General features: G+C 43.8%; 2 protein-coding genes across 2 annotated transcripts in view; one reads left to right on the plus strand and one right to left on the minus strand.

Moving 5' to 3' along the window:
- Nucleotides 1–30: 30 nt before the first annotated feature.
- On the minus strand, nucleotides 31–5,428 carry adck5 (aarF domain containing kinase 5). Its single transcript, XM_070922277.1, has 15 exons — nucleotides 5,405–5,428; nucleotides 4,300–4,391; nucleotides 4,061–4,210; nucleotides 3,485–3,560; nucleotides 2,920–3,120; nucleotides 2,698–2,838; nucleotides 2,293–2,406; nucleotides 2,073–2,204; nucleotides 1,902–1,985; nucleotides 1,740–1,821; nucleotides 1,511–1,589; nucleotides 1,346–1,437; nucleotides 932–1,184; nucleotides 370–486; nucleotides 31–277 (listed from the first exon to the last, which is right to left on the minus strand). The coding sequence occupies exons 1-15, from the start codon at nucleotides 5,426–5,428 to the stop codon at nucleotides 175–177; spliced, it is 1,740 nt and encodes a 579-aa protein (XP_070778378.1). The 3' UTR covers nucleotides 31–174.
- A 1,886-nt stretch (nucleotides 5,429–7,314) lies between these two features.
- ctdp1 (CTD (carboxy-terminal domain, RNA polymerase II, polypeptide A) phosphatase, subunit 1) overlaps nucleotides 7,315–13,883 on the plus strand; it is a 59,517-nt gene continuing 52,948 nt past the window's right edge. Inside the window, exons 1-7 of the mRNA XM_070922002.1 lie at nucleotides 7,315–7,695; nucleotides 9,036–9,119; nucleotides 10,010–10,103; nucleotides 10,946–11,074; nucleotides 11,830–11,980; nucleotides 13,030–13,120; nucleotides 13,598–13,764. Of these exons, the coding sequence (XP_070778103.1) occupies nucleotides 7,397–7,695; nucleotides 9,036–9,119; nucleotides 10,010–10,103; nucleotides 10,946–11,074; nucleotides 11,830–11,980; nucleotides 13,030–13,120; nucleotides 13,598–13,764 (1,015 nt within the window). The 5' untranslated portion in view covers nucleotides 7,315–7,396. The remainder of the gene's footprint in view (nucleotides 7,696–9,035; nucleotides 9,120–10,009; nucleotides 10,104–10,945; nucleotides 11,075–11,829; nucleotides 11,981–13,029; nucleotides 13,121–13,597; nucleotides 13,765–13,883) is intronic.

Below are 13,883 nucleotides of genomic sequence, written 5' to 3' on the forward strand. Positions count from 1 at the left end.
TTAATTTAATTAAAAACATTGGCCTGTGGGTTTGGTGCTTTACAGTCCTGCAGTTCAGTATATTCTCAGCGGTCTGAAGAAGTCGTGTGATTTGGTGTGGAAGCAGTGCTCACACTCCAGCATGGACGTGTGCTTGGAATAGGTCCTTACTCTCCGTTCCTTCACAGTGGGGCGCTATCTCAGGTACTCCAACATGTCCGCGTCCAGAGATACAAGACCAAAGTGCGACAGCATGCTCAGGAAGGAACGCGTCACTCTCATCACTGTGATCTCCCACCTGTAAAAGACAAAAGCCACATCATCACTATCTGGTGACTCCAACCTCAGAACATGATTTGCATTATTGACACAAACTAAATGAGTTTTTACCTCAGAGCCAGTTCAAACTTCAGGGTCTCCCATGTTGTCCTCACCCAACGGAAGACCCAGAGCCTTGGCAGCATCCCGGTCTTCTCTGCCTGAATCTTCCCCCAGCCTCGCACGGCACTGCAGAACAAGAGGGACGTCATCGATATGAAGGTGCTTCTCGTAATCAGCAACACGTTTACCAACAGAGTATCCACATTGTCAGCAGGGCAGACAAAACGCTGCTCTGTGGCTGAAGCACTCTGACAGTGCTCACTTGTGACACCGGCCTCCATTACTGAGCAGTTAATGGGGTGAGAGTGCGTGGCACAGCTGCACTGGTTGTTCTGCAGCCCAGAGCTAATACTGGAAAATGAATCAGCCTTTTTCTGCAGGGCTGCAGCCAAGAGAACTTTCACCATATCTTATCAAGATCTGGGGAGATATGATGTCAACGACTTTATTTGTTAATATTTACACCAGAAGTCAAAGTGCGTGTTAGTTTTAAATGAACATCCTGGAACAAGCAACCCATGCAATAGTTGCCAATAGTCCTACAAAGCACCAGTGTCGCGGCTGCTCTAACCTCTTGGCCATGACAAAGTAGCGGTCCACCGGCGCTCCCAGAGTGATGTTGATGCTTCGGACCGTGTTGATGTTCCGGAAGACGAGCAGCATGGGCCGAGGCATCGACTTCAGCACCTGCATGATGCTCTCGAAGCGCTGGCTGGCCATTTTGCGCATGTAGGTCGTCTCCTCCCGACTCAGGATGTTGGACAGACCCAGCTCCTGCATGTTGATTGGCCGCTGCAGCAGCATCTCGCAGAAGAGGAAGTACTCTGCACGGCCAATTAGATGAGAAACGAAATTATTGTTTTAGTGCGCAGCAGCAAAGTGGAGCTGCTCGACATAGTGAGGAAAAAAGTTGTCTCAAAATAAACATAATCTGGTTGACAAATCATTGTTAAGAGGAGACGATATATCTAAACTGTTCCCTCACCTTTGACACCGAGTGCATTGGAGTACTTTTCCATTGCTGCATCATCTCTCAGGACTATGGCCCTCCACAGTTTACAAAGGGCCACTCTGTCACTAAGGTCAAAGGTCACAGTTAGAAGGGAACATTCTCAGAGGTTCTTACTAAACAGATTCAGCCAAATCTTACCGTTGACTGAGGTATTCGTACAAGCCGTGGTCCAAGAGCACCAGCTCTGCCTTGTTATCGGGACCTCGTCTCACTAGAACTGCCAACACAAAGAAGTTATGAACAATATGGAACCACCAACCTCCAGGTCTGAAAGGTGAAGCCAATGCCAAGTGCCTTAATGCACTAGTCACTGATGCTAAATAGTGCCAATGATATTCTCTTTCCTACTGTAGAGCAATGTACCTACCATTTCCAGGATGAGGGTCAGCGTGGATGAAACCAGTGTAGAATATCTGCTCAGCAAATGCTCTGATTAGTTTATCTGCAGTCTGAAGAACAAACATTTGATAAGGTATTTCACACAGCATCTCTATGATAATACTCTGTTGTGTAGAGCGCATCAACTCACATCTTTCAAGTTTAATCCTTGTCTTTTTATTTCTTCCACATTGTTGATTTTGCAGCCGTTGCAAAACTCTGCCGTCAACACTCTCTTTGAATTGTAAAGCGAGAAAAAGAATTAGCAAAGGAGAGGATGGAAGTCCAGTTATTGTTGTTTTTTTTATAATAACAACCTCACCTTGCTAGTTTGCTCCCAGAAGACTTTGGGTACAGTCACAAAACTCAAGTGTTTCAGCTCCTCTGCGCACCTCTCAGAATTCCTGGCCTCGTTCTCAAAGTCCAGCTCTTGAGCCAGTGTGCCCTTCAAGTCCTACAGAAGATAAAATCAACAATAGGCTGAACATCTTCGCCCCAGACGTACACCGTAGGTTCACCAAGAAACACGACTGTTTTCTGACCTTAAGGACCCATCGGAATCCAAAGCTGGGGTGCATGAACTTAATAATATCCAGCAGGATCTCCAATGTTCTGATATCACCATCAAACCGATCCCTGAGGTCAATGTACTGCACCTGTGGGGACCAGAACAGAAACAGGCTTTTGAAAACACAACACAAAAAAAGATTCATTTCCATGCAGGTCGCAGAAGATGGGGGCAACATTTTCAAGGTTGATTGCTAAACCAAGTGGTGTGACTTCAAACTTGAAAGCTGGACTTGAATAGTCTGATTCTGCACAGTACACTTTGAGCCATCTTTTCAACATGACCTTCTACTTCCTGAGTTCTGTACCTGAAAGTGACCCAGCCAAAAAGCAGGCAAAAAAAAGGGAACTAAAAGTGTGGTCTCAGAACCAGGACTCACCTTCACAGCGACAGGGGAGCCGTCAAACAGTTCTGCCTTGTGAACCTGGGCCAGGCTGGCAGCAGCTATGGGCTCATAGTCAAACGTTTTAAAAAGCTGCTCTGGGCTTTTGTTGAAGTCTTCTTGGAAGAGAGCATCCACCTGTCACAGGGACAAACACAGTCCTGAGAAATTTCAAGCTGCCCCTCTTTCACTGAGCCTTGTTTGCATTGCCGTTCTCACCTCTTTGTACCTCCTGTTCAAGGCCTTGTCTTCCAGGACTTGCAGGGTGCGGATGTACTCGGGAGGCAGGAGGTGGTTGAAGGAACACAGACCTTGGCCGAGTTTGATGTATATTCCGCCGTTCCTAATGGCCCCTTCCACCATGCATTCTGCTGCCCTCTGGTGGCACGCTGACACCTTGGACAGGTAGGATGCGCTGCTCTAGCAGGGGAGGACGGCAGTGAGACGTGATTGTCCATAGAACAGTGACACCCGCAGTGATAGAACATCACCAGTAAATGTGGAACCACCAGCCCATGATGCATTTATGACTTTATCACTGATAGTATTCACGAGAGGTGCAACGTGACCCCTCAGCTGCAGAGACACCCATCAATATTTATCTTAATTAATCAAAGTTAGGAAGAGAAGTCCTTTTAAAAAGGTGCCTAAACACAATGAAAAGATTCATCATCCCTCCTGTCAAAATCAGACCAGCAGTCACAGACAAGAGAGTGACGGCTACAGAGCTAAAAGCTAGTTTGAGTAAACCCACAACGACCCATTTTAATTACATGGAACTTACCTCATCCAGGCCACGAAGAGAAACATTGGTGGTCCACCAGTAATCCACAGAGATAAAGATTCCCACAGAGACAGATCTGAGGACACACAGATAAGAGGCTCGCTGGGACTTCAAAAAGGTCTGGATTTGGCTTGCAACATGACACTAACAGGAATGTGAGCGATTCATACTCTCAAGGCCAGATATTCATCTAATTATGGACTGGGAGGGCAGATTCCTTGTAGCTTCATGGCAGCCACAAGGTACAGCTACAACGAGGTATTACCAGGTGGAGTCAAAGTCCTTGTAATTGTGAGAATACTTAACTTGGATCCTTAAACTGAACTATAGGGTTAGGGTTATTTTAATATGGACAACAACATTAGTTTAATTTTTAATTTGTACACAAAACATTCATTGGTACCTTTATTTTGAATAGTATAAATCAAATGACAAAAGTAATAATTAATTTAAAAGTCATCTACGTAAAATTCAGATTATAAAAAAGTAATATAAATCTGTATTTCCACGCACTGAATTAGTTTAGCTTGTATGTTTTTGATATGGTACATCGGTCAACACAAGGTACAGACAAACCTGCAGAAGCGACAAAATCCTTCGATCACAATCCTCATCTTCCTCCTCTCTCTTGGTTTGGACACAGCGTACTGAACTCCCACTGCCGCGGGTATCCCGACAGAGATGCCAACAAGCGTCTTCCATAACAGCCCTCTGCGCTTACCTTCCCTGGAAGAGACAGTCCCGTTCATCAAGACAGTAACACCGTCATGGACAGACGTAAATCTGGGATTATGCCCCGGCTGGTATTTGGTTACCTGAGTGAACTGAAGGATCTGGTGGTTTGGAGTGATGAGCCGGGATGTGGGAGTCTTCGGAGCAGAGCCATGTGATGCAGACACAACCTTAACTAAAAGACAAAACCAAGGCGCTTGAATGAGAACCCCCAAAGAAATCATGCTGAAAAATCACTAACACAGTTTTTTTAAAAGCACATAGTTACATCTTCATGTTGCTCATCTTGTATGACAAACAGTCCAAAACCCAAAGATGTTCAGGAACAGCAGGAAAAATGACTTACAACAAGTAAGTGGTTATCAAAATAGTTTATTTTCTATTCATTGACTAATTGACTAATCACCTATTCGTGCAACATGTCAATGCCATTTATTCTAAACCCTGTTGGACACTGCCTCATGGTAGTTTGATTGCCACCTTCTTGAGACCTGTAGGCCAGACTGTCACTGATAGTCTTGAGGAGGCAGATGTCACTTCAGATCCAGCTTAAATCAAGTTTGATTCACAAGACAGGCCCAGATTGTGTGTTGAGTAACAGCAAGAGCGTGTGTGTGTGTGCTGGGAAAAGGGGGGGGGGGCTCTAGATCAAGGCCAATATGACCTATGATACTGTTTTTGTTCGCTGTCTGCATCTGAGGGACAAAATGTCTCCAGTGCTGACAAATTGATGTACAGATAGCTGTGATGTCAGGGACCTCAGCACTGAAACATCAAACAAACTCTCTGTCACTCTCACACACCGAGCCGAACGAGTCTGCAGAGCTTTTCCCCATCACCACAATGAACGACACAGCAGGGAGTGAGGAGGAATAATGTTTATACAGAGGCACATTTAGTTAAACTAAGTTACAGCTGCCAACAGTAATGGAAAATGAATGAGTGGAATACAACAACCTTGACAAATATATGTGAATGTCAAATGACAATACTCACACGTCCAGTTTGTCTGTTGCACAATAAAAGATTACAGCTTTAGCTAACTCTTTATGACTGATGCCACTGGTAACTGTTCCTAACGTGGCCAGCTACAGTTAACGTAGCTAGCTGCAGGTCAACTAGCTAACTTTAGCGAACGCTACTAGTATCAAACCGAGCTAAAATGATTTAGGTATAATGTTTATTTACCACTCTGTTGGTGTCCCCTGTCATGTTTCCCGGTGTAATAAAAATAGCTCTGCTCGCAGCGATGAATTAATGTCCAAAATGTCCTTCCTGTTAGGAATGTAGCCGTCCACTAGTACCACCTCAATTCATGTGCAGATACTCACTAGCACGCCTACTATTGGATTAGCCGAGGAGTAAACATGGCAGAACGAGATCGTGCACTCCCATCTAGTTACTTACTTCCGTTTCCGCTTAAATCTTGTTCATTAGACAAAATACTTCTCCGGGGGGTAATGTGAAGCTTTATTTTAAGCATAGGTCTTTTTATTTTCTCTGTCCAGACACCCGAAGATGTGGAGCCTGGAGTGCACCATCGTAATAAATAGCATTATCAATATGTAAATATTGTTCATTTCAAAAGTTTTAACAGGTGGACACAGGATGTCTCCTACTTCACTGAAAGGTCCAGTCTCAGTGTAGGTTGTGCACTGGACATCATGCGTGTGTCAATTGCATATTGAAACCATGAGGTGTACATGTCAGAGGGTGAGCACGCAGAGAAGCGCCACAGGTGCATGTGAAACTTAACAGGGAGGGCCAAACACATCCAGGTGAGGCAACAACAAGCAGGACGGGTGTTCGAGTCCGACGTGCGGACAGGGCAGAGAAGCATCTTGATGGTGCACTCTCTGGTAGGAGGTACCGAAACGATACGTCATTGATTATACGGTGTGGTTCGAGGCATGCGCTTGTCCTTTTATTGTATTTACTTGTCGTGTCTCCTCCTACCCCCTTTACCCCCCCCCCCCCCCCCCATTTACACATTGCATTACCATTATTCTTTTTAATACTCAAATTGGAAGTACTGGTGGGATTACAGTTCAGTGTGATTGTACCTTATATGATTACACGTGACAAAGACTTCATCGATAGAACTTCAACCTATAAAGTCAATTAGTGACAGTTGCCTATCCCGTAGGGCACAACAAATACTTTAAAAGAATGATATGACCTTGAGAGTCGGTAATGTAATAAGTAAATGGACTAAGATATTTTCTGCTTCACTTCGGAAGAGCCCAATCCACCTACATGCACTTTAACAGCACATGCTGTATGTAGATTGATAACCGGGGGGGCCACTGCGTACAACAAATGATATGTGATGCAGCCATAATGAGCAAGCAAATGAGCCTGCTACCGCCGACGGTGCCACATGAGACATTAGTGAAGTATTATTTCTATGTTACATCATCTTACATCAAGTAAGTCTCTGTGGGCTCCACTGAAGCTTTATGGAAAGTTGTAAGAAAGAAAAAAACAAGAATAGCCAAAGACAGCTTGAGTGGATTCTGTTATTGTTAGACAGATCTTGTTGGGATTTATGTTGTCGTTGTTTATGTTAACATACTGTGTTATAAATGTAAAAACTCGTTTATTATGTGCCTGTCGCAAGAGTTTTACTGTCAGTGTACAGAATTAATAGCAACGGCAAGTCAGCAAAATCTAGCTAGAACGAAACCGGAAACGTGTGTATGCCTTCAAAAGAAAGGTTGTAGAATTGCTCCCTTACGCAAAAAGACACAGATATGCAGGTAATATCTATAACAACACGCATTCAAAATAAACAACGGGGTCAATAGATAACGTATGCAGTAAACTGGAGTTCTTAAAAGTTTCAGTAAACCAAGTGGCGCTAGTAATTCATTAGAGGTTTTATTTTGAAACCTAAGTGGAAAATGTATGTTTTTCATCTAGCAGGCTGCATGGTCTACCGGATGCTGTAGCGACCCGTGTCGCTGCAGTGTTGCGCTTTCCTGTTTACGGGCGGGAAGAGCGAACATAGCTGACTGTGGGAGCCACTGTGTTTAAATCGGCAGCACATTTGTTTTAATTCTCCTTGATGCTAATGGATTGCACGTTTTAATGATACACGGGGCATTGCGAGATCTAGTGGATACGTTTTAAGTGGACCGTTGCTGAGAACTAAAGGGATTTTTGGAGAGTGCAGGGCAGATGGAGGATCCTCCTGCAGATTCTGGCGGCGGTGGCGGCGGCGGTGCAGCAGCGGAGGGCCCCGCGGTGCAGGTGGCAGATATCTGCTGGCCGACCGGGGCTCTGCCTCTAAGGCTTCTAGAGTGGAAAGTCAAACCCGGGTCTCTTGTTAACGTGGACTCCGTGCTAGCACTGTGTGCCCCCATACCTCAGGAGAAGGGGACAGAGGCTGCCAGGCTGCCAGAGAAGAAGGTGAAATCGGACCGTGCTGGAGTAGTCAAGGAGCTATGCTGTCAACTTGGACAAGTCATACCTCCCGGGTGAGTCACTCTGCTTGCTATAGCTAGCTAATGTTTGTCGCCCTGCCCCCTGCCTGGAAAGGCTACAGGCAACATGTCAGTTGTAGTTTTGGTACCGCTTTGCCAGGTACTGGCTTCACCCGCAGTGTAACGTTAGCTAGCTAACGTGCTAACATAGCTATATATTGGTGCTAAGTTAACGTTAGCTTGTTTGCTAGCCGTACTCAAACCAACACTCACAGCACTTGCTCACAGCATTGTCAAGTCAGTCAAAACAAACGAGCAGAGTTATGGCCAAAACCTTCAAAATAAAAGAGTATTCTTTTAGATCATCTGTTTCTGAACTCTCTCAGTCGTTTAAATTACAGTGGAGATGACAAAAAACAGCGAGCAGGACTTTAGAAAATAGCATATGTTTTTTTGAATTGTTACTTAGATATACTTGCGATCATGCTTAAAGGCAAACTATTTCTACGCTTTTATTTTGAAGGAAAAACCACGTGAAGCCATGTCTCGTTGTGTTTGCCTTGACGCAGCCGTCTCTCGCGTGCACGGAGTGTGTACAAGCCGTGTAGGTTGACAGGTAGAAGACCGGTCCGAGGCTGCTGCTGTCCTCGTGAATTCTAAACTAGCCTATTATTTCAGAATAACAGCAGCTGCTTAGAAACAGACTTTGTCACCAGTATATATTTCAATTAGCGCTACTTAGTTCCACTTGTCTTTTTTTTTGCATTCAGTCTTAAAATTGTCCCACTTGTTCTGTGGAGTGCACCTAGTATAAGCGGTCTACTTTGCAGTCATTTACAGTAAGAAAGGTTAAACACGCCTCTGACATCATTGATGAACATGTACAGCTCTGATTCAAGACTGGAAATGGTTTGCTGTCATCCCCCCCCCCCCCCCCCCGAGAGAAGACAGGCTTGTGCTGCCTTCAGGTGCTCCTTGTAAACTCCTGTTCCCTCCTGACTTTAAAAATCCATGCTGCTTGTTGTGGCCAATCTGAAATAATATCAAAATGGACCGTGTGTCAAAAGTGACTGCTTTTAATAATCAGGAGGAACAGAGATACTTTTGTCTGCAGCAGGAGAGGGAGAAGATTTGCAACAGAAAAGCAATTTGTAATGTTTTTAACTGTGGTCTCTTAATTACAAAGCAACTGTGTGCATTACACCGAGCTATTCGTGTTCTAAGTAATTACATTATTATAAAAACACTTGCCAGTTACTCAAAGCAATTTACTAGTTTTGAGGCTCATAGCTAATCCGTGAGGTACAAGTGCTGAAACATGTAACATCTAATAAACTTAATTTATACCAAGGCCAAGTGTTTACACTAACGTTTCTTTTCCTTTTTTCCTTCAGTGGTGCCATCGTCAGAATAGAAGAGTGCAGCCATCCAATAGTAATGAAGGGTTTATGTGCTGAATGTGGCCAGGACCTGACTCAGTAAGGAAATGCAAACACAGAGCACACTTAAACCTGTATGTTTTAATTTCCCTGTTCATTCTTGGGTTGATATGTTTGGCACTGTTTGCTCACACTTTGACCCTCACTGTGCAGTCGCTACCAAAATAGCTTAAAAGTTGATGCTTACAATTTCACACAGTCACCTGACACGCTCCAGTGAAGAAACAATTTAGAGCTGATTAATACATCATCTTTGTAAGGGTGTTACATTCCTGTGCCTTTTTAAAAAAAAACTCACTAGATTGCTTAGTAAACTTACAAAGTTTTTGTGGTTGATTCTGTATTATTTAATACCATCAGGTGGCACCAGAGCTCATGGATCAAGTGCTCACACTCTGCACTGTCCCTGGTGTCACTTTTATAAAGACGTTTACAGCTATCCGTTAGAATCCAAGACATGCTCAATTTATTGCAGATCTTGTTGATTTAAAGAAACATAGTGCCATATTGTGATGTAAAAGTATGGCTGTGTTTGAAGGTACTGCTTGAAAGGTGACTGTCATCACCTCCAGAGTTTGCATTATGGGGATACATGACTATGTGAATACCTGGTGGCACTGAGATCTCAAACAGCAGGGAGTAACTTTGCATGCCATCTGATAACATGTTGTATGTATTGATAGACAAACAAGGTGAGTCTGAGGTAGCTTAGAACTGCCAACAATCAGCCAATTCACTCGCTAACTGGAGTCGTTTCTGTGCTCACTGCAAACGTTTGCTCACATCAGACTAGTCTAACATTAATTTGCGTTTTTTGTGAAAGCTGCTTTTCTTTTCAGTCACAATGTGTTCAAGGAGCTAAGAGATACACAAACCACAAAATAACCCCAGTAAATGATGCTGCCCCCCCCCCCCCCTCTCTCTCCCAGGCTGCAGAGCACAAATGGGAAGCAGCAAACTCCCATCTCCACAGCAACCGTCTCCATGGTGCACAGTGTCCCCGAGCTGATGGTCAGCTCAGAGGTGAGTCATATGATGGAGATACGTGGAGGACTGGGCTAGTGGGGCAGACATACATCATTCATTCCATTATTAGACCTGTGTGTGTGTGTGTGTGTGTGTGTGTGTGTGTGTGTGTGTGCGTGTGTGTGCGCGCATGTGTGCGCGCATGTGTGCGCATGTGTGTGCAGAGTGCCCCCAATCCTTGCAATATTTTCCCAAGATATTATGCATGGACTGTTTTTTGCTGATATTTTGTATCTTCAAATTGAATTAATTTTCATGCAAAATACTTATTGTTTCCGGGGGAATTTCAAGTATTTCAGGGGGGGAAATCTTCTTAAAAAACATTTAGAGCACTTAACTCTCAGCTGAAACAGACGATAATAACATAGTCATGCATAATAAGAGCCTGTGTAGGTCTAGGTTTCCATGGACAACCAGTTTAAATTATGCATGAATGTGTCATCAAATACTGTAAAATATTTTACCATATCAAAGGTGGATGTGGATATTTGGGTTTTCCCTCTAAAGTTAAGGCCAGAGCATCTGCCATAACCCCTACACTAAGTTGCATTCCAGGACTAGTTATGTTCAATCCAATTAAATACGACTTAATTACCCTGTGAGGGTAATTACATGCAGCTCACTACCCAGGACACACACACACACACACACACACACTTTTAATCACAAAGCTTAAAAGAATCAAAACATGTAAGCTTAAAACCCCATGTGAGAGTCTGGCAGTAAATACTTTATTAATGAATAATAATATATGACAAAAAGCGCGTATTCAGAAACATAAAGTAGTGCTTGCTCAGGTTTTCTGATGTTCCGTTCATCGTCTTCACTCACCACGACAGCAAGCAGAGCAGCTGGGCCGAGAAGACCAGCAGAGACTCTACCGGAACAAAAAGCTGGTCCTGATGGTGGATCTGGACCAGACGCTGATCCACACCACTGAACAGCACTGCCAGCGTATGTCCAACAAGGTAGTATTAAATCATGTCACTATTCTGTGTTGCCATCACAGTGATGGAGAGGCAGCCTCACTGTCTGTGACGCTTTATACTCCACCACGAAATGTACTTAATTCGTTGATGCTTCCGTCTTATAGAATAGCATAAAGAATAAATGCCACACTGTACATAGTCATGAAAAACCCCAGTATGAAGGGAACATAAAGGTGTTATGTGTGCATTCATTGCCAAGGCCGAAACAAACGCGCTGTATGTATTTCCTTCAGTCTTCTCCTTCCCTGCCTTTGTTGGCGCATTACTGCGTTTGTTGGTGTGTTAACAGCTGTCATTGAGCGGAGTAGGGTGAAACCAGTGTCGAGATGTAAATTGTGCCGCCCATGTCCTTGTGCACAATACAAACAAAGTGGGGACCCACTTGTCAAAGCATTGCTCAGAGTGGTCAAAAACTCGAAAGAGTACTTTTAATTTTTGAGGTGGATGGATTCAGAATGATTCTCCTGAGCTAGATCACGGCTGTCTGCCAGTAGAATGGCAAAGCCTCAATAGAAATGATTGTATTTGAATGTATTTAGTAACGTGCACACGTTTGGGTCAGAGTTGCTCTCCTTTTACCATTAGAAACAAGATAATCATTTCATGAAAGTACTGTGCATTGACAGTTTCCCACTAGTTCTTATTCAAAATCTTATTTACAAGCAGATGTTGAGACCTAAATCTGTGTTTGTTAACTGGTTGTGTCATAGTTAACACCTTGTCATTTCCTCCAGGGCATTTTCCACTTCCAGCTTGGGCGAGGAGAGCCTATGCTCCACACAAGGCTACGCCCACACTGCAAGGAATTCCTGGAGAAAATTGCCAAGCTGTACGAGTTGCATGTCTTCACATTCGGGAGCCGCCTTTACGCACACACCATTGCTGGTAATGAACTCATTGTTTCACAATTTATAGCACTTTCCCCACATTATGTAGGCACTGATTACATTCATCCACATAGTTTCATTGTCATCAAAATGCAACAGGATGCAAAATATTTAGATTTTGACAGTGTAGGCAAACTCTCTGTCTCCTACTTGTACTTCCTGTTTGTGTCCACAAGAGGGAAGCGTCTGCCCGTGTTTTGTGTTCCAGCTGATGTGATGTTGGTCCACTGTTGAGCATCTAATGTCTCTATGTGTCATTTGCAAGCAGCAAGGGTGCCAAGTTTTAAAATGCATATTAAGCCACTTAATGTTTTGCATTACCACCTGGCTGGTTACCTGCCAGTCCTTCCATTTCCAGCCCAGTTTTAGCTGCTGGTAGCTGCCTCGTGTTGGGTTCCTTCTAAATGAAAATATTCCAGTTCATGATTCAAGGCTGGATTATATTGAAGTGTAGGCAGTGTGTTTATATGCTGTCTTTTTGGCATTCAGGCTGCAACCTTTCATCATACTGTATGCAATTGAGGCAGCCCCGGTCCAGTACTGTTCTGCCTCCATATGATGAATGTTTAATGCATTTTGAATTGGATTTTACTACTGGCCCTGATGCGGGGAGGTCCGCATGTTTCGGAGCACCAGCTATTGACAGCTTCAGTTGTGGTTAAAGGAGACTCTGGCCTGGCTGGCCAGTCAGGGTAGGTCTCTATCAGAGGTTTCATCAAACTGTATATTTCGTTTCAGACATAGTAAGAAAGCCTGAGAAAGTAAGGTTTTATAACTTTATTCTATGAGAAAATACTGCAGAGAAGGTATTAAAACTAGGAGAAATGGCTTTTTTCTTTGTAAGAGGATTGTTTTGTTAATGTGTCACAGAAGTGGTGTGGAAATAAAACAGCATATTTTGTTGCAAGTGCTGTAGTATATTGTACAATGTAAGTTTTCAACAGAAGTGAAATACCTACTGTGGCCTTGGAGAGGAAGCGTAGGATTTCAGATACTGCTGAATTGCCCCCCCCCCCATTACTCTTTTATCTTCCTTTTTGTTTTTAGGCTTTCTGGATCCCGAAAAGAAGCTTTTCTCTCATCGGATCCTTTCCAGAGATGAATGCATCGATCCCTTCTCCAAGACGGGGAATCTTAGGTGGGAATTGCCTTCTGCTAAAGATGACAGCTAAATCAATCATTCGCAGAGTAGTCTGCGGTGACCCTGCACCTGTCCACTCTCTAAGACATTATTGTACTCTTTCCTTTTTGTATAGATAAAACCTAAAGTCATGATGGGACAGATTCTTAGCTGCTGTACCTGTTTGTACATCGACAGTCTGTTTATATTGTCAGTGACTGTAGACAGGCACAAAGGGTAGAGATCTATTATTCTCTCAGTGTCACTTACACTTACGTTTGACGGTGACATCTTACAAATAAAAAAAAAAAAAATTGGATAGATGGAAGAAATTGAAGTGCCCCTTATTTTGATTCATAGCAAAACGCGCTATCTGTCAATACAACATCACTACATCCGAAGAGAGACCAATAATGGCCTCACAGCGTTTATCTGGGAAAGTTTTGCCAGTCGGTCTAAAAGCACAGCGTGCCTTTTGCATCATTTTCCCGACAGGAATCTTTTCCCTTGTGGCGACTCGATGGTCTGCATTATCGACGACCGAGAGGATGTGTGGAAGTTCGCGCCTAACCTCATCACTGTGAAGAAATACATCTACTTCCAGGGCACGGGGGACATCAACGCCCCCCCTGGATCACGGGAAGCTCAGACGGCAAGGAAAGGTACGGTGCCCACACGTGTTTGATAACACGATGCACTCGGAGAAAGTCCCCGTAACTACAAAGTCGCTGACAGTTTATGCAACAACGAGGGGCAAATGGACGGCCGAGAATGCGCTGTC

This window comes from Enoplosus armatus, chromosome 16, assembly GCF_043641665.1.
Source record: "Enoplosus armatus isolate fEnoArm2 chromosome 16, fEnoArm2.hap1, whole genome shotgun sequence".
Classification (NCBI taxonomy): Eukaryota; Metazoa; Chordata; class Actinopteri; order Centrarchiformes; family Enoplosidae; genus Enoplosus; species Enoplosus armatus.